This window comes from Haliotis rubra, unplaced genomic scaffold (genome assembly GCF_003918875.1).
Source record: "Haliotis rubra isolate DU_JTF1 unplaced genomic scaffold, ASM391887v1 Scf369, whole genome shotgun sequence".
NCBI lineage: Eukaryota > Metazoa > Mollusca > Gastropoda > Lepetellida > Haliotidae > Haliotis > Haliotis rubra.
In genome coordinates, this window is record NW_025767045.1 from 462,930 (window position 1) to 486,527 (window position 23,598).

General features: G+C 39.7%; 1 protein-coding gene across 2 annotated transcripts in view; it reads left to right on the top strand.

The window, feature by feature from the left end:
* LOC124285774 (DNA (cytosine-5)-methyltransferase 1-like) overlaps nucleotides 1–20,447 on the top strand; it is a 48,640-nt gene extending 28,193 nt beyond the window's left edge. For both annotated transcript variants that reach the window (XM_046722044.1, XM_046722045.1), the window contains exons 20-36: nucleotides 160–254; nucleotides 731–836; nucleotides 4,848–5,033; nucleotides 5,858–6,042; nucleotides 6,606–6,679; nucleotides 6,995–7,113; nucleotides 9,133–9,204; nucleotides 10,147–10,270; nucleotides 10,550–10,701; nucleotides 11,042–11,173; nucleotides 11,621–11,823; nucleotides 12,183–12,294; nucleotides 12,612–12,761; nucleotides 13,324–13,490; nucleotides 13,791–14,034; nucleotides 15,798–15,914; nucleotides 17,556–20,447. In XM_046722044.1, coding sequence (XP_046578000.1) covers nucleotides 160–254; nucleotides 731–836; nucleotides 4,848–5,033; nucleotides 5,858–6,042; nucleotides 6,606–6,679; nucleotides 6,995–7,113; nucleotides 9,133–9,204; nucleotides 10,147–10,270; nucleotides 10,550–10,701; nucleotides 11,042–11,173; nucleotides 11,621–11,823; nucleotides 12,183–12,294; nucleotides 12,612–12,761; nucleotides 13,324–13,490; nucleotides 13,791–14,034; nucleotides 15,798–15,914; nucleotides 17,556–17,744 — 2,427 coding nt within the window. In that variant the 3' untranslated portion in view covers nucleotides 17,745–20,447. The remainder of the gene's footprint in view (nucleotides 1–159; nucleotides 255–730; nucleotides 837–4,847; nucleotides 5,034–5,857; nucleotides 6,043–6,605; nucleotides 6,680–6,994; nucleotides 7,114–9,132; nucleotides 9,205–10,146; nucleotides 10,271–10,549; nucleotides 10,702–11,041; nucleotides 11,174–11,620; nucleotides 11,824–12,182; nucleotides 12,295–12,611; nucleotides 12,762–13,323; nucleotides 13,491–13,790; nucleotides 14,035–15,797; nucleotides 15,915–17,555) is intronic.
* The last annotated feature ends 3,151 nt before the right edge of the window (nucleotides 20,448–23,598 follow it).

Sequence of the window (23,598 nt, forward strand, 5' to 3'; positions counted from 1 at the left end):
TTAACTCGCTCACTCCCCAGTAGGCTTGTCACTGGATTTAACTTAATGGTGATGGGATAAGTAGGTCCTTGTGCCTGACAATGTTTCCATACAAATAATATAGATACGAACTGTCATGTCAGTGACCTACGTGTAAAACAAGTGACCTCGTCTGTGCAGGTAGTTCACCAGGAGGCTCCTTCCGATTGGGCCATGCTGGGAGGAGAAGAGGTCAAGAACACGATGGACGAGGACACATACTACTACCAGAAGTGGTAGGACAGTCTTTCTATTTGGATCCCCAGGGGCCCAGGGTTAAATTACATTTGACTTCTTGTTGCAAGAACCAACTTTTCAAGTTCCATGGTCCAACTGTGTGATTTGCTCATAATATCATTGCAGATGTTCTTTGAAGTAACCTAGATTACTGATGGAAAAGTTGAATTCAGTTTGAATTTCATATACTGCGGAGACACATGGTTAAACATCAGTTTCTTTTTCTTCTGAATTTATATTTAGAAGTGACTAGCAATCTCATCTTATTAGTTTGATAGTAAACATTTTAAATAGTATTTAAGACCCTGTAGACCTTAATAGATTCACATTAGAATTTTCTGAAAATTGAAACTGTTCAACTCACCTCTAGTTTTGCATACAGCCTTGATTTTTTTATTTGGACATAAATGTCAGCCCTTTGTTTAGGTCTATACAGGCATTTGTAAAGATGCATATGGACTTTGCTTTGTTGAAGGTATGACCCCATCCTGGGGAGATTTGAGGACCCTCCTGTCTATGAAAGAACCGAAGATTCATTCAAATACTGCAGGAGCTGTAAACGACTTGACGAACAGAGAAAGGTACTGATGTTTCCTTCTCACAGGGGGCGGTGGGGTAGCTCGTCACGCTGAAGACCCGGGTTCAATCCCCATATGGGAACAATGTGCAAAGGCGATTTCTGGTGTCCCCAACCATGACATTGCTGGACTGTTTCTAAAAGCGGTGTAGGGGCGGTGGGGTAGTCTAGTGGTTATAGCTTTGGCTCGTCACGCCGAAGATCTGGGTTCGAATCCCCACATGGGTACAATGAGTGAAGCCCATTTCTGGTGTCCCCCGCCGTGATATTGCTGGAATACTGCTAAAAGCGGTGTAGAACCAAACTCCCTCACCCCAAACCCCACTCAGCCCCCAAGTCTGTCGCTATAAATTCCTAAGATGGAATGAAAATGTTACTGTAATTATGCTATGACTTTTTAGATGTGACTTGTATTTCTATGATGAGAAAACCATTAACCATAGAGTTTGGTGTCCAGGGATAATATTAAAATACCTCTGAAAATAAGGTAATGAAACAATACGTTATGTTCCCCCAATGTTGGTTAATGTCATAGATTGAGTTCAGAGCCGCAACAAACAGAAGCGTTTTAATATTTCAAGCTCATTGATCTTATATGTAATTCAGTTTATTCATACCTTAAGCATAAAAATAGTCATGTAGAGTCTGTCTAATTTCATACATACCATCACAGCTTCAGCTGTGTAACACATTATTTACAGGTTTAACCCCTGGCCAAACTTTTCCCATGGCTAAATTTCTTCTTTAACAGGGAAAGTTTGTCCTAGGCTCCTCCTCCTTCCTCCCCCTCTCTCCTTCCCCTCTCTCTCTCCTCTCTCTCTCCTCTCTCTCTCTCTCTCTCTCTCAATCTCTCGAACACATTGATAAGATATTCATGTTGATGTCAAGTTCCATTAACAATTTACAGGTCATCTTCATCTTCATACATCACATGTACATGGTTCACATTTAGTTTTAATATCCTTTTATAAGGTGAGACTAAAAGCAAAACCAAGCATCATTACTATTGTTTTATCAGGGTTTTACTGGACGCGTGATTCATGCGTATTTGACACGGAAATTTGATGAAGTACCCCTAAACTAAAATCCTGTGCGTCCTTGTGGACGCAATATAATTTTTTTCTGGGAAAGAACTTTCTGAGTTTGTAATGATATCCCATATTAAAATATAAACATTCTGTTTACAATCATGATTCTAAAGACATTGAAAGTAACACATATAATAACATAATCATTATCGAATGGGAGGCATCCATGATCAATGATTGCATGCAAATTGATGGACTCCCAATTTTGGAAATGGACTCTCAGAATACATATGCCCTGAGTCCCCAGGACTATCATTTTCGAAGAGCTATGTAAAACCCTGGTTTTATGTTATCATTTACATATTTTTATGTTTCAGTAATTTGCTTATCCCCATTTACTCCAAATTGGCTATCTCAAAATCATTACTACGTTCGGAATTTTACAAAATACCCAGTTTTTACTTGGATTTCCATAGCCATTCAAAATTTTATTCCCTCACTCATGGCTTTGCAGGGATAGAAATACCTTTTTTTCTAAGTGTGCCTTAGGGCACCAGACAAATATTTTAGGTGTGCCTTTCAGAAATCAAGTGTGTCCACATGTTTTTAGAATAAATGACAATTATGATGATCATTTGAAATTTATTGTTAGATAAAGAAATAGTTTTTTGTGCATTCAAATGTGTATGGCATTTATCCAATTCAGAAAAAAAAAATTGTTTAGGGGATTAAATGACTAAAGGTGAGTTATGTTTTCCAAAAATTAGGCATGCCATAAGGGCACGAGAACATTTTTTAACCATGCCATTTTAATATTTACCGTGCCATGGCACACTAATATATGGAGTATTTCGAACCCTGCTTTAGATATGGCATCTATATCAACTTAACAGTTGGAAGCAGACGTAAACATCAACACAACAACAACCCAACACAATATCTGTATCAAATGCTGTATCATCCATCATTCCACTATATTGCCTTATTCTATATTCAAAAGACAAGGTTTGATAAGGGGTATACTTGGCCCATGGATATCTGAATCATATTTCATTCACCAAAAGTGATTATGGATTAGTAAACAAGCTTATGTGAATATTGTTCCATTACATTTATACATAAATACAACAAACATTAGATAATAAACAGCATGATAAGAGAGCAAGCAACCTGTGTATATTACATCTTATTTAACCATCAAATGTGCAATTGACTGTTTACATCTTATGGTGACATGAGGCAAAAATTGACTATTTGGCAAAAATGTGTACCAAAATAAAAGTCAAAACTACTGTCGGTTTATAAGAGCAAGGGTGGGGAAGAGTTTGCCTAGCTAGGCCAGAATCTCTCCCTTTTGATATAAAAGCAAGGGTGGGGAAGTAGTGGCCGAGGTAGGCCAGAAGCTCCCACTTTTGATATAAGAGCCAAGGTGGGGAAGAAGTGGCCTAGCTAGGCCAGAATCTTCCCCTTTTGATATAAGAACAAGGGTGGGGAAGAAGTGGCCTAACTAGGCCAGAATCTTCCCCTTTTGATATAAGAACAAGGGTGGGGAAGAAGTAGCCTAGCTGGGCCAGAATCCCCCCACTTTTCATAGAAAACAGAATAAAATATCCTGGTTCAAACAGGGGAGAAAGTTTAGCCTAGCCCAAACTTTCCCCAGGGTAAGAATATCCTTACACAAAGCCTACCCAGGGAAAGTTTGGCCTTGGCCAGATTCTCCCCGCAGGAAGTTTAGACCAGGGAAGAAATGGCCTGCAACACCGGGATTCAGTGGCTCATCAACAGATTGCTTTAAAAATCTGCCTTGTTTGTATCATTTGGATAGAAATAGATGATTTCATGAATACGTACTGTTCATATCCTCATAACTTCACACTAGAAGTGTTGTCATTGAGGGACTTTAATTGATCAACAACTGGTTTCATAAAACAGCATTTGGGATGCATTCATTTTACTGAAAAGGCATTCATTTTTCTAAAAGGGCGTTCATTTTTCTGAAAGAGCGTTCATTTTCAAGAAGTAATGGCTTTAAAGAACTTGTGTGTGTGTTGACTGATTTTACAAAACCTGTTTAAGAATTCTCGTTCGGAAAATTTTACTGAAAGAATATTTCAAGCGCGGGTTTTATTTTCACGCGCTTTTCAGCAAAACATTTTAGCACGAAAATTTATACACAATGAATAAACCTGTCATTCATTCAGTCCAGTTCAGTTGTTACCATAACACATCAAGTTTGAAGACAGAAATTTAATCTTAAAATGACGACTGATAGTAGCATAAAGAATCTTACTTAACTGTCGTTGTAATGGATTTCCAAAACATAATGAAATAATGAGCCAAATCCCATCGCTGAATTAGCGAAAACAGCAATGTGTGTTGTGGGCGCCATGGAAATTGGTCACATGACAGATGGTTTGATACAAAACACATGAAAGGACTTCGAAAGAAAAAATACAGCAGTATTTTATTTATTCATTAAGATTTTTACCAGTACATCATGAAGCGGTTGTCACTTATCACTCAATCATCTCATTCACAACTACCCGGCTTTGTTTGAAATCACAAAGAGCTTTATATACAGTAGAAGTTAATTAGATCAGATCAGTTGTGAATTCGAACATAAGACTGATGTGTTTGTCATCTCTTCCGTGAGTAAACGGATTACTGTGTACTAGTATATCGCACAGATAGGGATTTCCTGTGAGTAAGCAATAAACGCCGCCTGACAGGTTAAGCCACTCTGTTTGTTTTCATTGCTATTAGTGGCGGCCAAAGAGACAGCTGGCAGTTCCGGCAATTACTGATTGTGCGAATAATTGACCGCGCGATGTAGTCTAAACTGTCAATTCCGCGAAAATAAGTACGTTTACAGTATACTCACACTTGTTTCGTGACATGAGTTAGTATTACATACGTTCTGATCATGTCTATAGTTGTTTATGTCTCATTTATACTTAAAATAAATAACAGTGACTTATTTCTTTCAGAGAATCTCCACTTCAGTTGGTGATGAGATTGAATCAGTGGACAGAAATGTCAACCGTCTGTACTATGACAGCGTGAAGAAGAATGACACCGAATACAAGATTGGAGATTGTTGCTACATTCTGCCTGATGCATTCGACTTCAAAGTCAAACATGCACCTGTCAAGAAAGCAAAGTCAGAGGGCAAGGTAGGACTCCCACCTCGTACTATCGGATCTTAAAAACCTACACTGACCTTGCGATGGGGTGGCATAGTGGTTAAAGCGTTCACACACCACCACGCAAAGACCCAGGATCGATTCCCCATGGGTGCCATGTGTGAAGCTCATTTCTCGTGTCCCTGCTGTGATTTGGGTGGAATATTGCTGGAAGAGGCATAAAACAACTCTCCATCACCAAGGTGTTAAAGCAAAATTAAAATGTCCCATCAGTTGTATTAAAGGTGATCCACAAGAAACTCTGCCTGTTCAATATGATGCGGTGGGAATATGCTGTGATACAAATACCACATGATATTCATCCCAGGCCAATATTTGACAAGCTGATGTCAAAAAATGATATTACCTATGTTAGATTTGGGATTACACTCTCTCCAGAAAATTCAGATTCTAATACTTGTTTTTCTAGTATAATATATGTTGCATGTGACTACTTTCTAAAGACTTTGTGTTGGCGGTGGGGTAGCCTAGTGGTTAAAGCATTGGCTAGTCACGCCGAAGACCCGGGTTCAATTCCCTGCATGGGTACAATGTGTGAAGCCCATTTCTGGTGTCCCTTGCCATGATATTCAGAGATACCAACCCATACGATTTTATCGTATTCGTTATGAAAAAATATCACAAAATGCGCAACTGCGATATCAGTGGAAATATACTAATTTTACTGATGTAAAATACTGATGTTGATCAAAATTTTCCTCACTAACCCATGGACATGTGAAACAATGTAAAATGACTGGTAAAACAACTTTCACTCACCTCCATCACTGATTACTGGTCTGGTATTGTTGCAGGTTGACGAGGAGTTGTACCCAGAAGCCTACAGGAAGTCGTCTTACATCAACATCAAGGGCTCCAATGAGCAGTGCCCAGAGCCATATCGTATAGGCCGCATCACACAAATCTTCTGCAAGAAAGCGCCCGGAAGCAAGCTGGTCAATCTCTCAGAAATCAAGATCATGGTCACAAAGATGTACAGGTGGGAACCAATATGGCAACATTTTCTGCAGGATTTTTCCATCAGAAATGTCTTCATTGCTTGTCACTTACCATGAAGACTATTAGAGCTGATATTTGGTTGTACAGCTTGTTCAGCTTGACCTGATCAAGTGAATACTAATGCATCGCGTGACCATGTCACAACTGGATGGGTCTATTATTGTGAAGGGGTGCACCTTTGTCAGTTGATTGTCAACATGTCCGAACAGCCGAGACAAGGTCTCTGTTTAACATTCTCTGCTCCCCTATTTAATGAAGTTAACTCGACCTGCCATTTGTGCCAATTGACCTCCCGGGTCGTGCATATGTAGAGTAGCTCAGGTCAAGCTGAACAAGCTGTAATAGCATGTGGCCAAGTTTGTTCTTGTAGCTGACCCCCCCTCAAGCTGATCAATCAGTCAAAGGAGCAAATGCTGCTGTCAAGAAATAAATTATCAAGAGCATTTTTATTCCCGATTATTAGAAATTAACCAATACTTTGTATCTTACAGTGTTTAGATGGTGAGTTTTGTTCTAAATCTGTGATGTTTATGATTTAAACAGGCCAGAAAACACACACAAAGGATTGCAGGCAACGTACCACTGTGACCTCAACATGCTGTACTACACGGAGGAAGGTACACTGTCTGTCTGTCTGTCTGTCTGTCTTCCCCCGGCAAACATTTTGTTCTGTTTAAGGGGCAGTTGGCTCTTTCGATTCCCCACATGGTTACAATGTGTAAAGCCTATTTCTGGTGTCCCCTGACGTGATGTTGCTGGAATATTGCTAAAAGTGGCGTAGAATCATACTCACTCACTCACTCACTCCAGCTGTGGGAGACTGTCGCCCACTCACTCACTCACTCCAGCTGTGGGAGACTGTCGCCCAAATGTTCCTGCAGAGTGCAGTATTGCTGTTGCATGAGTTTAATGATAATCATGTGTTGTTTTAGATCAAGTTGTCGACTTCAAGCTGGTAGAGGGGAAATGTCAGGTTGTGTATGGAGGCAACATAACCTCCTCCCTCGAAGACTACTTCGACAGTGGACCAGATCGATTTTACTTTCATGAGGTATGCTTGAAGAAGTGAGCTGTAATACAATTAACAATGTAATGTTTAAGATGTTTCAAAAACAAATCTTTGAACCTCATTATGGTTGGTAACAATTGACCACAACAACTTTCATGTCACCTTTTGTCAGTGTTACTCCTTCATCCGTGTGCTCAGAAATGATATTGCTGATGTATTGGTAGGAGCTGTTCAGCAGCAAACACACACTCCGGCGCAGTGATGACTTAGCATAACATCACTGCCACAAGGTAATTTGCATATCACATGACCGGACTCTTCTCTTGTTTGTAAACAAACGCGCATATTCATAATAAGAAGAGACCGGCCTTACGCAAGCTTTTCGGTGCGCTCTTCACAATGTTTTGCATTGTTACACGTATATTCTTCCACAACTGCGACAGTAAGATTTATGACAGTACATATTTAGATATCAAACTGGCTGCATCGTTTGCTCTCCGTCGGCTTCGATGACAGCACGTGGAGCCGTACAACCTATGTAAACAAAGGATCGCTACCCAAATCGAAATAGTGTTACATGTTTTAGGATGTTTTCTCAGTGAAACAAAACCATTCTATCAAAGATGTTTAATTAGGCGTGTAGACTCGTCAAAAATAAAAGAGTTAAGAAATATTACATGATATTGAATGGACGGTGCAAGATGTGATGAATCGTCACATATTTCTAGCCTGTGGCAGAGGTACTATGCTGGCTTGCCGCATGGAACTCTGGGTAGAAGAGTGCAACAAACACACTGTTCTAAACATGGCTGAAATAATGCAGATATTTGCCTACTCTCAAATTGTGGGAATTCCATGTTTGAACCAACCAACATTTGTTGGTCACAAGGCAACTTACTGTGTCGGGTGGCCAGGCTGGAGAAGTACGGTTTGCAACGGATCCTGTATGAGCTGAATATGATACATATCATGAATATTCGGTAACAAATACAAATATTGGATAACAGTTACCGTAACAAGTCAACAGATGTTTTATTCTTTATCTGTAGTGAAAGGGAATGAAAATAATCGTTTGACCTGTTTTAACAAAAAACCAGTGATCATAGTCCAAGTCACATTAAATTAAACATGAGAAGTATGTATCTCATTCTTGTGTTTGTTAAATCAAGCCATAAACAACTGATGGTGTTTCCTGACTCTTAAAATGGCAATATAACAGGTGCTGCTGCATGTCCCAACAGGGAGTATCCTTGATCATCTTGAGCGTGGTATTAATCGGTGCCTGTTTCGTTTGCGCAGTGGGGCCATGTGGTAGCCTAGTGGTTAAAGCGTTTGCTCGTCACGCCGAAAACCCGGGTTCGATTCCCCACATGGGTACAATGTGTGAAGCCCATTTCTGGTGTGCCCCGCCATGATATTGCTGGAATATTGCTAAAAGCTGCGTAAAACTAAACTCACTCACTCGTTTGCACAGTGTTTTCATTGTGTCCTGGTATTGCCCACGAGTTTTGTTATAACGTTTCCAATTACTATGAATTATTGAGCTCTGATTATTGATCTGCTTGATGTGAGTGAGGGAGTTTAGTTTTACGGCGCACTCAGCAATATTCCAGTTGTATGGCGGTGGTCTGTAAATAATCAAGTCTGGGCCAAACAATCCAGTGATCAACAGCATGAGCATCGATCTGTGCAATTGGGAACTGATGACATGTGTCATCCAAGTCAGCGAGCCTGACCACCCGATCCTGTTAGTCACCTCTTACGACAAGCATAGTCGCTTTTGTGGCAAGCATGGGTTGCTGACACCTATTCTACCCCGGATCTTCACAGGTCTGCATGATGTGAACGATAACCAGCTCTATGAATCAGATTTTGTGAATTGCCGCTACTATCCATTCACGCTTGACACTGACATTAGGATCTATGTCGAAACGGCGCCCTTCACAGAATAAAAGAAGTTATATATCCATAAAAATTGTCATCATTCTTATCCATTCACAAGCATGAAACCTGGAAAGAACAAGGGTGATGTAGTAAAATGTTATTTGTTTCATATTTCAGTCGTACAACAGTGCGAGTAAGATGTTTGAGGAGCCACCTTCAAAAGCCAAACTGATGGGAGGCAAGGGAAAGGTATGCAACTCATTCTCCCCTCACTGACTCAAGTCCATGACTAGATTGTTGTCCCTCATTGTGGAATTATGCAACCTAGTGATGTCTGAGAATTATCACTAGCTTGTTGCCCTCATTTGTCTTTCGCAGTGTCGTCTGACAGATTTTTTTTCACTAGATTTGTTGCCCTTTCAGAAAAATAATCTTCCATGACCCAGAAATGTTTGCACTCATTTCAATTTTTTTTATAGGTAACATAACTGATCTAGACACATGAAGTGGAATGCATCATGCAATGGATGCAGATTTACAATCTGTCATAACATTGATGGATAATAGCTGAATAATCATTACACAGTAGGGCTGCAATGTAGGGCTCCACCCAGATCTCGATTTGATTCGATTTTCAATACTGGACCGTGGGTTTGATCATTTTTGATTTGATTCTTCATTCCAGTAAAAACATCAGATTTCATTTAACTCTCCGAGTCAGCTTTTTTAGCATGAAATCCATCATCAACTTGGCGATGTCTACTAACAACAATTCCCATTGGATAATTAGGCGGTGGGGTAGCCTAGTGGTTAAAGCGTTCGCTTGTCAAGCCGAAGACCCAGGTTCGATTCCCCACATGGGTATAATGTGTTAAGCCTATTTCTGGTGTCCCCTGCTGTGATATTGCTGGAATATTGCTAAAAGCGGCGTCAAACAGTACTCACTCACTCAACCAATCACATTTCGCCTTATTTCAGCTGGAAACTGCTCGTGTTGCAGTCAAATTTACGTTCTGGCTGAGTGGAAATAATATAAATAGGTATTCAAATATCAAATCGAAATAGTGATAATGGTTGTTGAAAATCAAAACTAAGGTGTCAAATTCGATTTTGGATGAATGCAGCCGAATCATTGCAGCCCTATTACACAGTATACAAACAGATCAAACATCATCACTGCATCTGTTCCAGGGAAAGGGCAAAGGGAAGGGTAAAGCAAAGGGAAAGTCTGCTGTGGAAGATGCTGATCAAAAGGAGGCAGAAAAAGTTCAGGTTCATCGTCTCCGAACACTTGATGTGTTTGCAGGCTGTGGAGGTAGGTTGAATTTCAAGATATTGTTCACCAGTTTGGTAATTGTTTCCAGCAATTTCAGAACACAACATAGAGGTTTTCCATAACAGAAACTTTGTCTCTATTCATTAGGGGTGGTGGGGTAGCCTCATGGTTGGAGCATTTGCTAGTCACACAGAAGGTACGATTCCCCACATGGGTACAATGTGTGATGCCCGTTAATAGTATCCCCTGCAGTGATACTGCTGGAATGTTGCGAGAAGCGGCATAAAACCCAACTCACTCACTCGCTGTGTTGTCCAGGTTTGTCTGAGGGTTTCCACCAGGCTGGCATGGCAGAGTCAAGATGGGCCATCGAGAAGGAGGAACCAGCTGCTCAGGCATTCCGTCTGAACAACCCCGGCTGTACCGTCTTCACAGAGGACTGCAACTTGCTGCTTAAGTGGGTCATGGAGGTAGGCGGTCCTTGTATGAATGTGAGGGGCGGTGGGGTAGCCTAGTGGTTAAAGCGTTTGCTCATCACGCCAAAGACCCGGGTTTGATTCCCCATATGGGTACAATGTGTGAAGCCCATTTCTGGTGTCCTCTGCCGTGATATTGCTGGAATATTGTTAAAAGCGGTGTAAAACCATACTCACTCACTTACTGTTTTGAACTGAATGTACAGATGAAATGTGACATTATCTGTTGAATAGTGTGGTGTTTGTTGTAGGGTGAGAAGTGTGGTGTTTGTTGTAGGGTGAGAAGTGTGATGTTATTCCTTGTCTGGTAATAACTTGACCATGTTCTTTGTAGGGTGAGAAATGTGACAATCACGGCCAGAAGCTGCCCCAGAGGGGGGAGGTGGAGCTGCTGTGTGGGGAACCCCCATGTCAGGGCTTTAGCGGAATGAACCGATTCAACTCCCGAGAATACTCAAAGTTCAAGGTATGATGCTGCCACTTGGGTTGAAACTTGCAGTTATGTCAACATTCTTGAATGATAAGTCTCTTTGAGATAGCATGTCTTGTTTGATCTGAATTGATTCTTCTGTTCAGAGTTGCCTCCCTTGGATACCAGCATCTGGTACTGGTATAACGTCGTAGAATACTGGTTACAATGTTGACACACTGCTTGCACAAAACAATCTTGTTGGTGTCAATGATTGCATTTCATGAATATTTTTATAAACTTTATCAACATTTTATTGTATTTCTACAAAAATGGTTTTGCTACAACTTCTAAACACATGCATATCATTGCTGAAGCTTTCCTTCCACATGAATCCAAATAATCTTTTATAGCAAATTTATCATTGATTTACCATTATTTTTCTTTATGGTTGTCTATAGTACTCCTGTGTTTTTAATCTAAACAATGTCTTCTATCTTTTAGAATTCACTGATTGCGTCTTACCTCAGCTACTGTGACTACTATCGCCCAAGGTTCTTCCTTCTGGAAAATGTTCGGAACTTTGTCAGCTTTAAACGCAGCATGGTGCTGAAACTAACGCTACGCTGTCTGGTCCGCATGGGGTACCAGTGCACGTTCGGCGTGCTGCAGGCGGGATGCTATGGCGTGTCACAGACCAGACGCAGGTCGGTTCACATCCAGGAGAAATAATGTCTGTCGAATGTAAACAGGAGCACTATGTTGATGGTGAAATGGGGTAGTGGGGTAGCCTAGTGGTAAAAGCATTCTCTTGTCATGCAGAAGACCCAGGTTCAATTCCCTACATGGGTTGAAAGCACATTTCTTGTTTTCCCCCAGTTGTTTTACATCACTGATTTGTGGTGACATTTTCATGAATTGATTACTAACGAAACATCGCCCTGAACATGATTTAGAAGCAGCCCATTAATAAAGTCCTAACTTTGTGTTTTGCGTGAGTAAATTATCTCTTGATTAGCCAGTCCTAAAATTGACATGATTTTTAAAAATGTGTTTGCCTGCACAGAGCAATCATCCTGGCCGCTGCTCCTGGAGAGAAACTACCCTTCTACCCCGAGCCTCTCCACACCTTCAGTAGAAGAGCCATGCAGCTGTCTGTGGCAGTGGACGACAAGAAGGTAACTTGAGTTTATCTTGCATCAGAAGTAAGCAGCGCAAGTGCATGGCTGTGGAGCAAGCAGTAATTTTGGCAGCTATGTAGAATTGGAATTCATTCATTCACTCACTCACTCATTTACTTACCTACTGTTTTATTTATTTATTTATTGATTTGATTTTATTTATTTCAGGCTGTCATCACATAGTTGTTTAGTAAGATCACTGAGTTTGAGGTTATGCAACAAACACAAATGTGCATTTTTCAGATATGTTCATGAAAGTAACCCTGTCCTGTGTGCTATTCATGACCTTGACCTTCATATTTTTTGTTTTGCAGTTTAACTCGAACATCACCCGAATAACGTCAACACCATTCCGCACAATCACTGTGAAGGACACCATGTCTGACCTCCCAGAGATCCGGAACGGAGCCAAGGCCGAGGAGATCAGCTACAAGGGAGACCCACAAACACACTTCCAGAAAATGGTACTTTCAGATTTTTACTGGGGAAGCTAAATAATACAAGCATCATCCTTGTGATAATCGTGCAGTGTGATCAGACAAAAGTGTCTTATGAATTGTTGGCATTACACAATGTAGTCTTGGGTACGCCTTTTCATTCCTGTCAACATTTTCTCCTCTTTTTTGTCCCTCTATTTCCCTGATAAACTTGTCTCACCAACCCCACGTGCAACTCTTGACTGTCACTTGACCTTTCTCATGAGAGCTAATACCCGTGATGGTCGTGTTAGAACATTGATCTTCAGTAACCTATGCTTGTCGTAAGAGGTGACTAATGGGATCGGGTGGTTAGGCTCGCTGACATGGTTGACACACGTCATCAGTTACCAATTGCGCAGATCAATGCTCATGCTGTTGATCACTGGATTGTGGTCCAGACTCAATTATTTACAGACCACCACCTATATAGTGGAATATTGCTGAGTGTGGCGTAAAACTAAACTCACTCACTCATGAGAGCTAAACATTGTTCACAACATGTCAAAAAGAACTGCAAGTATTACCTGAATGTTGTTTGATGTTTTAGATCCGTGGCAAGCAGCACCAGCCAATTCTGCGTGACCACGTGTGTAAGGAGATGAGTGCACTAGTCCACGCCCGCATGCAGCACATCCCTCTGGCGCCAGGATCCGACTGGCGGGATCTACCCAATCTGGAAGTCAGGCTATCAGATGGGACCAAGACTAAGAAACTGTAAGGTTGATGTTGGATGTGCGGAAGACGTTAAACTTGTGTTCAGGATTGCCTTGTGAGGATCGTTACTTATGATTTCAGTCATCAGAAAAATAATCTTATTCTTATTGTACAGCCTGAATGATATATACTGTTTTTTCCCTGCAGACAAAAATATCACACTGGCTGTGAAGTAGAACAGAAAAGAAACAATCATATTTTCAGATTGTACAGCCAAGATAATGGACACTGGGCTTTCCCTCCACATTTCACTCACTCACTCACTCGGTATGCAGTACAACAGCAACCTCTTCTTTGCAGTCTGTACAGCCACCATGACAAGCGGAACGGCAAGGGTCCGAAGGGAATGTTGCGGGGTGTGTGCACCTGTGCAGAAGGGAAGATGCCTTGCGACTCCATGGACCGCCAATTCAATACCCTCATCCCATGGTGTCTGCCCCACACTGGCAACCGACACAACAACTGGTCTGGGCTGTACGGGCGTCTGGAGTGGGATGGATTCTTCAGTACGACCGTCACCAACCCAGAGCCTATGGGCAAACAGGTGAGTGTTGTGCAAACAGTAAATGTCATGGTGCACATGCTGAATGTAAAGCATCTTGAATGCAAACTTAGCTTGAATAGCCCTGGCAGAGGCCCAGATAAGCTGCGTATCCGGGTAAAATACACATAGAAAATTACGCATTGAAAAATAATTTTTGCGTACCAATTACGCATTTATGATGTTAGATATGCAAAAAGTTTAAAACAAATGCGTACGGAATATATTTATAAAAATCGCTTGCGTAATGAAAAAGACATTGATTGCTGTCAAGTTGTACTGTTAGTATAGGACAAGTGTTGTACTCTCAGTATAGGATGAGTGATTTTTCATGAAATCATTTCCATTATATTTAAGTTGGTTTTGATTAGGTATGACATAAGGCAGAACATACCTGCTTAGTAAACTTACTCAATGACATAATGACTGAAATGCGCACATATTTGAAAGCAGTGGGTAATGGAAATGAAATACCCACTCAACATTCATAATACCCACTCCCAAAAAATACAGTGGGTACAGTACCCACATGAGCTAAATCTTATCTCGAGCATTGGCCCTGGAACTCCGGCAATATTTCTTGAAAAGGCAATTTGTTGTAACAACTTGTGGCATTCTGCACAGCTGCAATGTCAGAAACAACGATTATAAATCACATGCAGCTAGTTGCAAGACATTAGATTTGTCCTGATTCCTACTCCACGCCAAAGGCTGTTGAACAATCAAATCACTTAGATCTGTGTCCACCTCAGAGTGATGTCCCTTTATTTGTGTTGACAAGTTAGAGACAGACTGAAGAAATAGGATTGATATTTTTCACCAGAGAGGAAAAACTGATAATATAGTTACAAATCTATGCTGATTTCTGCGTTTTCTTTGTTTTGTTTTATAAGTGAGTGCTAAATATATACTCCTATGATATTAGAGTCGGCGCTACTTCACTAGGTGATACCATTTTGCTGAGTCGTGCATGTTGTACGATACGAGTTAAAAAATACAGAAAAAACCCAAAGTCATAATGATCTCTATTGTTACATGTTTTATTGGGAGAACACACCTTCAGCAGGCATTGCAACTGAAGTAAAACATGAAAGCCAAATAAAACTGATAAATATTTATAAGATACAGAATTGAGAAAATGTTATGGGGCGATATTTGGATATGTAACATGGAGAAATGAATTCCTACACTGCAAAAGACCATCAGATATCTTGGCTACACATCCTAATTGACAACATATCTAATAGGGGTGTCACGATTCACTCTCACTTCGATTCGATATGATTATCGATTCCATTCGTTCGATTCGATTAATTTCGATTCGATTCACCGAAGCTGGGGACAAAGTCAAATTTGACTGTAATGTCACTGTAAGTCATTTGGAATGATCATGTTCTTTGCAAGGAATTTTTACTTGAAAGACATGCCCTCTGGACACTTACAATGTCTCTGGCAGTGGAGAATACCCTCTCACTGGCCACACTTGTAGCAGCGAATTTTCAACATAATTTCTTAAGATTTCAGGTGAAATAAACTGTATTAGAAAGAAAGTACTTTATGAATTGAAACGAAATGGATGCATTTGAAATCGAGATCGAATCATACATCTATCGATTCGATTTTCGATGAACCGAACCGATTCGTGACAACCCAAATATCTAAACAAATTATGTAACAGTTGTAATATTTTGTGTATTCTATTTTCTCTGTCTGTTGGACTGTTGTTGCATGGATGCTGATTTCTTCCTGTCTTGTCATTGTCCCAGGGTTGTGTGCTTCACCCCGAGCAGCATCGTGTGGTCAGCGTACGCGAGTGTGCCCGGTCTCAGGGATTCCCAGACACCTACAGATTCTTCGGCACAATCCTGGACAAGCACCGACAAGTAAGCAAAAATATTTGGCTACCCGTGAAGATTCGGGTTAGAATTGATCTTCAGTAACCCATGCTTGTTGTAAGAGCTGACGATTCGTATCACAGTTGAGTAGATCAATGCTCATGCTGTTGATCACTGGATTGACTGGTGCAGACTCGATTATTTGCAGACCGTGACCATATAGCTGGAATATTGCTGAGTGCGGTGTAAAAATAAACTCACTCACTCATTTTTGGGGCGGCGGGGTATCCTTGTGGTTAAAGCATACAAACAATAGGCCGTGACATTCCATTGTGTACGGCTCTACTTGCTGTTGAAGGACAGGTCTTAACTGTGCAGAGTTGTGTCCCTTAGGTATGCATGGAACCTGTAATTGTGGTCTAAATTGTAGTTCAGGCTGATTGTTCCTAGATGAGTCTGCAGTGCTTATGGGGTTTGACAAATAAACATGCAGTGCTTCAGGCTTTCCTCACTCACCAATCTGACACCCTGTGATACGACTGAAATTGTGTTCAAAGAGGAGTCTCAAACCGATTCACCCATTAATACTGCTGTTATCTGCCCCTGACCTCAGTTCATCCTTTTACCCAGTAAAATAGCCACTTTCATACCTAAGGCCAGACCAATTTTGTTTCTTGTCCTACGGATCCGCCGGTGGTATTTTTTCAAGAATAAGAAAATGAATGTTAATTTTCCCTGCTCAAAAAATATAATCCTAATGTTTTAATTGGCCAAAGACTTACAAGAAAACATCTTTTAGGTTGTTTTTTGCCACATATACACTTAATAAATTGCCAAAAGTAAAATACTTTTAGTATTTAGAAGGAATATTACTCTGACTGGTCATTTTAATTTTATGTTTTTTTTCCTCCTGCCTTTAGGTTTTCTGAGGACAAAAATCCGTAAAACAAGAAATAAAATTGGTCTGGCCTAAAGAGGTTAAAAGATAAAACTTGTTAATTCACCTAATACCTGAGTCAGCGTAATGTGTATAAAGGGAGTATCCTGCTGCTGGTGTTTCATATCACCCGTGAAGATCCGGGTTGGAATTGGTCTTCAGCAACACGTTTGTTGTAAAAGGCAACTAATTGGATCGGGTGGTCAGGCTCGTTGACAAGGCTGACCCACATGTCATTGTATCTCAGTTGTGTAGCTCAGAGGTCATGATGTCCAGGCTTAATTATTTACAGGCTGCAGTCATATGAACGGAAATATAGCTTAATGCAGAGTAAAAGTTCATATGGCTAAACTTGTTAAAACCAACAGAAGGCCAGACAATATCAAACCAACAGAAGGCCAGACTCATATCACTCACTCACTCACTCACTCACTCACTCACTCATACTCACTCATGTTGCTTCCATATGTAGTAGATAGGGCATCTGCCTGGAGAGTTGGAGGTTGGTGAGTGAGTTTTTCACCTTTTAGCAATATCACAGCAGGGGAGACCAGAAATGGCTTCACACATTGTACCCACTTGGAGATTGAATGGGTCCTGGGTCTTTAACCACTAGGCTAAACACCCCACCCCAAAAGGAGTTTGGTTGTTCACCCACAGTCCTACATCATATCAGTGAAATAATCTTGAACGTAACATTAAACCCCATTCAACATCACACAATATAACCTCGCTCCACTCTCCTGTTTCAGGTTGGTAATGCCGTGCCACCACCCATGTCCCGAGAGATTGGTCGTGAAATCAAGAAATGCCTAGTATGGAAAACACAACAAGAGAAGAGCCAGACTCCGGCTGATGACATAAAGATGGAGGAGAAAGAGGAAACAGAAGAAAAACCGAAAGTAGAGTCCCCAGTCAAAGCAGGTTCTTCAAAATGCTAGTCAGACTGCAGGAAGTAAATATGGTTGAACATATCCTTGCTGAAGCATTATTCTGTTAAAATTGGCAGCAATGACTGGGCCAACGAGGCCATGGAAGTGGATGCTAGCTGAGCCACTGGCGCCAAGGCTATGGAACCAGGTGGAAGTAGAGGCTAGATGTACTGATGATGAGAAAGCAATACCTGTAGAGTTAAGGATTTATGTGCTATTATAATTAAGGTACACAATTCAAATTAACAATGCTTTGTGTTTACATGTGACTAATAATTCCAACTCACTTAGAGAGGAGTATCAAGCCTGGGTATTGTGGAAAAGGCCCAAAAGAGTGATAAGTTACATGAACATCGCAAGACAGAGCATCCTCGATAATCTCCTTTGTAAACGTTCCAATAAATCTCCACTAGTACCCTGGATTCATCTATAATTGTATTACCTCCCTTTGCTGACTTTTTATCCAGTCAAGTCAAGGTAAGTTGAGCGTACCAATCACAAGGCTTCTATCGTAACGATTAAACCCCTGAATGAGGTAGAAAGATTTCTTGCTTATATCTTTTTAAGGTTTCAGACCTGTCAATTTGTCTGCATGATTTTTTCCCTAAATCTGAGACACACAGCGACCAAACATTTGCAGCTACAGCCACCATCTTTGTTAGCAAGATCAGTTGTAACTTATATGATTGGCTACTGTGAGAAGGCGGAGCCAGCAAAGGGACGTAATACAATTATCAGGCAGAGCCTTAGATGCATCAAGGGTACTAGCGGAGACATTTCGGAACGTATACCCTGGAGATTATTGATGACGAAGACCGTTGTAACACAGGATTTATCATCTGTGGAGCTATTGGCCATCCAGGAATTCACACAGGAACACTTATATTATCAGTAGTGTATCAGGCCTCTGGCTAATGACTGTGCTGACGCACAAATACTGTCGAGAAATACCTCTTGTAATCAAACATGGTGATAGGTAAATACTTAGTGACAATAATCAAGCATTTGAAAGTTATGAGGAGTGAAGTTTTAATAGGAGCATTGCACCTGTGAGGTAATTTTATTCTACACATGAATTTTGTCCTCACAAGTGAGTCATTAGCCAAAAATATTCTTTAACAATCTTGATTATAACTTCTGTTTTTACAGTATATTTTTAAAAAATGGTTTGACAGCTTCAGCATTGTTTTCTCTGCATGCTCAGGTCTTAGCCTACCTTGTTGGATCAACTGTACCACATTCATGCGGGTGTATGTATAAATCATTTCTTTTCTATCAGGATTTTAAACTTATTTATTTCAAAAAAATATTTTCGTTCGCAGGTTTCAATACATACCAGTTTCCAGCAAGCTATATGTCATTTTCATGTCTTAGTTTATATCCATTGGCAGTCTCTGAGGGGTAAACTGCTGATATTAATTACTGTTTGTAGTCATCCTGAGTTGCCTCCCTTATTTGGGGTAGGATATTCTTCTGCAAATCCTGTATTTTCATGACTATGATCATCAGTGTCCACACAGTGCACTTTCATGGGTTTACCAATGTCCAAAAATTGTTTAACATTCTAAATTAAGCTAACATTCTCGACATCACTTAACTGCTTATGACTTGTTGACCGTGGTACACAAGTGGGCTGTTGTCTAATAATGTTCGCATGTCTTCTTGGTACCAGTATCTTCACCATTCACAAAGAAACCATTTTATGTTGAAGAATGAGGACGATTTTAATGGATATACAACTTCTTTATTGTGTATAGGCGACGTTTCGACTAAAGACAATAGAGAAGTTGTATATCCTTAAAAAATAGTCCTCATTCTTCATCTTCTCAACTTCTAGAATGCCAAAGAAGTCATATTCTATGTTGGAGGAAGCTGAATTCTACAGAGCAAAGGATGACTAGCGATAGAGACTGATATACAGCAATGTGCCCTGCATATATAGTTGGATTCTTATCGCAAATTTAAGTTTGTTATATTAGATGGAAGCTGCTTATTTCAGATGTGTTCATGAGAGCAGATTGCACTGCTTGGATGTGAGTCAAAACAATTTTAGTAATTGACGGCACTCGAATATCATGAAATCTGTCAGAGACTTGATTATGAAAGAGGTTTTAATTTTTGGTCAAATTATTATTTTTTTAATTTTTAAATCAATGAAAAAGTCATTTTTATGGCAGGAAAATTAGGAAAAATATTTCACTTTTGTTTTTTTATCAATACTTTGAAGGTTTCATTTTATATATGGCCTCACTACCATAACTTGTATAGAAGTTTGACTACTCATTGTCCTCACTATGTAATAACGCTCATATCGTCACTTCGAGACAGAAATTGTAAATAAACTCAAGTGTATATAAGGTTCATAGTGCTCTGTTCTTTACATTCTTCATTCACATATGATCTTATTTCTTGTTCATTTAATCTCATCACTGTCATTCTATACATATGTATATTTAAAATATCTTGTTCATTTATCATGTTTACTTTTAGTACCAAAGTGATATATATATATACCGGTATATGTACCTATTGTTACAATGTTTCAAGTGTCAGTGTATCATGCATCAGTGACAAGAAATTATGAAGAACAAAGTTCATGCTTCTAAAAAAAAATAAGTTTGACATCAATGGAAAGATGAGTGTCCCAACATGAAATCACACTTGTACACTCTTATCCAACTTGTATGTAATAAAGTACCTACTTTTATTTCATGGACTGTTGGTTTTGTTCCTACACGAGTGGGTGGTGGGGTAGCCTAGTGGTTAAAGCGTTGGCTCGTCATGCTGAAGCCCCGGGTTCGAATCCCCACATGGGTACAATGTGTGAAGCCCATTTCTGGTGTCCCCCGCCGTGATGTTGCTGGAATATTGCTAAAAGCGGCGTAAAACCAAACTCAGTCAGTCAGTCCTACACGAGTCTGTCTTTGCAACCCGGGTTAGAATTGGTCTTCAGGAACCAATGCTTGTCGTAAGAGGAGACTAACAGATAGGGTGGTCAGGCTCGCTGACTTGGTTGACACATGTCATTGTATCCTAGTTATGTAGATCGATGCTCATGTTGTTGATCACTGGATTGTGTGGTCCAGACTCAATTATTTACAGACAGCAGCCATATAGCCGGAATATTGCAGCATTAAACAGCAAACCAACCAACAGTACAGAAACACAAAACAAGTTTCCAAGAATTTAATAAAGAATCCATTAAAAATTCAGCAACATTGATTCAGAATTGCTTTAAGAAGCAGCAACTGGACACTGCTGACATAATCTACTGGTATAAGTACACATGAACATCCGTGGAATAAACCCAGTTTCAACTTCCCACTCTGGTGTATCGAGACTCTGAAATGAACATTTTTTTCCCTACAAAACCAGATACAAAAGATTTAAGGCAATTTTAGAAGATTCAAGCAAGAATATACTTTATTGAATATTGAACAAACTTGATGGATTACAACTTCTTATATTTCGTGAGTGTGGTGTTTGGATACAGAATCTTGTACTGTTGTCAAACAGTTATCCATAAAGTTTACTCATCATTGTACATCCCAACATCTAAAATGCCACTCGGAGAAGATGACACCCGAGTATAAAGTTTACTCATCATTGTACATCCCAACATCTAAAATGCCACTCGGAGAAGATGACACCCGAGTATAAAGTTTACTCATCATTGTACATCCCAACATCTAAAATGCCACTCGGAGAAGATGACTAAAGTTTACTCATCATTGTACATCCCAACATCTAAAATGCCACTGAAGACGACACCCGAGAAGATGACACCCGAGTATAAAGTTTACTCATCATTGTACATCCCAACATCTAAAATGACACTCGGAGAAGATGACACCCGAGTATAAAGTTTACTCATCATTGTACATCCCAACATCTAACATGACACCCGAGTATAAAGTTTACTCATCATTGTACATCCCAACATCTAACATGACACCCGAGACGACACCCGAGTATAAAGTTTACTCATCATTGTACATCCCAACATCTAAAATGCCACTCGGAGAAGACGACACCCGAGTATAAAGCAAAAGTCTATTGTTATGCATATTAATTCTGTAGTCAGGATTGGATTAGATGTATGATATTATGGACTCGGATATTTTCAAAATATAACACTGACATCGACACTCATTCACTGCACTAAACCATAAAAGAGGTTTAGACTCCAAACCCCAAAATAAGTAATCAAGAATTATTGTAACTATTAAATCAAGCTCACTGAGCTTCAGAAAAATCGACATATCTACATTAGTTAGTTCATGGTACAACATCCACTTGGTATAGAACTCCGCTTGCTGGCTTTTGTTATAAGCAATAATCGTTCATTTCTTAACAGTGTGTCCTTTGTATGAGGAATTGAGATGTAAATATTCCCCCGGATGAGACGTAAGCATAGATGCATTGAAAACTTCACCAAAGCATAACTTTCCATTTGAAAGCTCAAAATCCATTGTATCTGCCACAAGAAAAAGAATAACTATTTATCCAAGCAAAGCAAAACCTCTGGATGACAGTCTTTTCAAGGGCGATAAACTTTAATATCAAAAGCGTTCATTAAATATATTACAGACCTGGGCCTAGATTTTCGAAGCTCTCTTAGCGCTAAGATAGTCGTAAGTTAATGTTAATGTATGGCACTTACGACTATCTTAGTGCTAAGCGAGGTTCGAAAATCTAGGCCCAGCTGCTTATAGCTTACATAACAACGTATGGTATGGACTTACAACTTTGTTAGTATTTACAACACGACGTTTCTGGGCTACTTCTAGCCCCCTCATCAGATGAATGATTTACAAGCAAAATATATAGTATGTACAAGAGGCCAGTGAGCTGGAATTAAAGATTGATATGTAGAGAGATCAAGGAGATTAAGTGGTATGTTTATGCAATAGATTGGTATTGAGGTATTATAGAATTTGTAGAGTGTTTATACAAGGAAAAGGATATACCTTGATTGGATATACATTGATTGGAAGTCACTTATGAAAACAGTGATTAAAAGACACACATCAAAGCAGCGCACTGATTAGGAGCTACATGGGAAAACATGTACAGTGAACTGGAGGCTTGTTTCTCTATGCACCAAGCCTTTGGCAGGAAAACACCCTATCTCTGTTAATTTCAGGTTTCATGCAGTGGATCCAGATAGGCTCCATCAAGTTTCTTTTCTACCAATCGCTGATGTTGAGGGCTAAAATGTCAGTGTCCTCCCAATTGATGGTATGGCTGGCATTTCTGATGACATGTTCAGATAAGGCTGATTTCATGAAGAACTCTGACATGAATTCAGCCTTATCAGAACACGTCATCATAAATCCCAGCCATACCATCAGTTGGGACTCTGACATGAAATAAACCTTAAATTACATGTATTGAGCTTATTAATCCTTTAGCTGGTAAAACATTGCTAATTATGATTTTGATAGTGAGGAAATGAAATTAAAAAAACAATGTTTTCTATTTACATTCATGTTCCTACATTCCTAATGAACATAGGGCTATCTCAAACCATAAAAATATATTTAACTGCTGTGCACTACAGACCAATACAGGCTCAGAAATCATCATGAACAGCATCAAAAGTATGAACATATATGAACATTAACTGCTGTACACAAAAAATATATTCTTAGAAATCATAATGAACATAGCCTCAAAACTATGAAAATATATGAACATACTGCTGTACACAACAAACAAATATATTCTTAGAAATCATAATGAACATAGCCTCAGAACTGTGAAAATATATGAATATTTAACTGCTGTACACATCAAACAAATATATTCTTAGAAATCATAATGAACATAGCCTCAGAACTGTGAAAATATATGAACATTT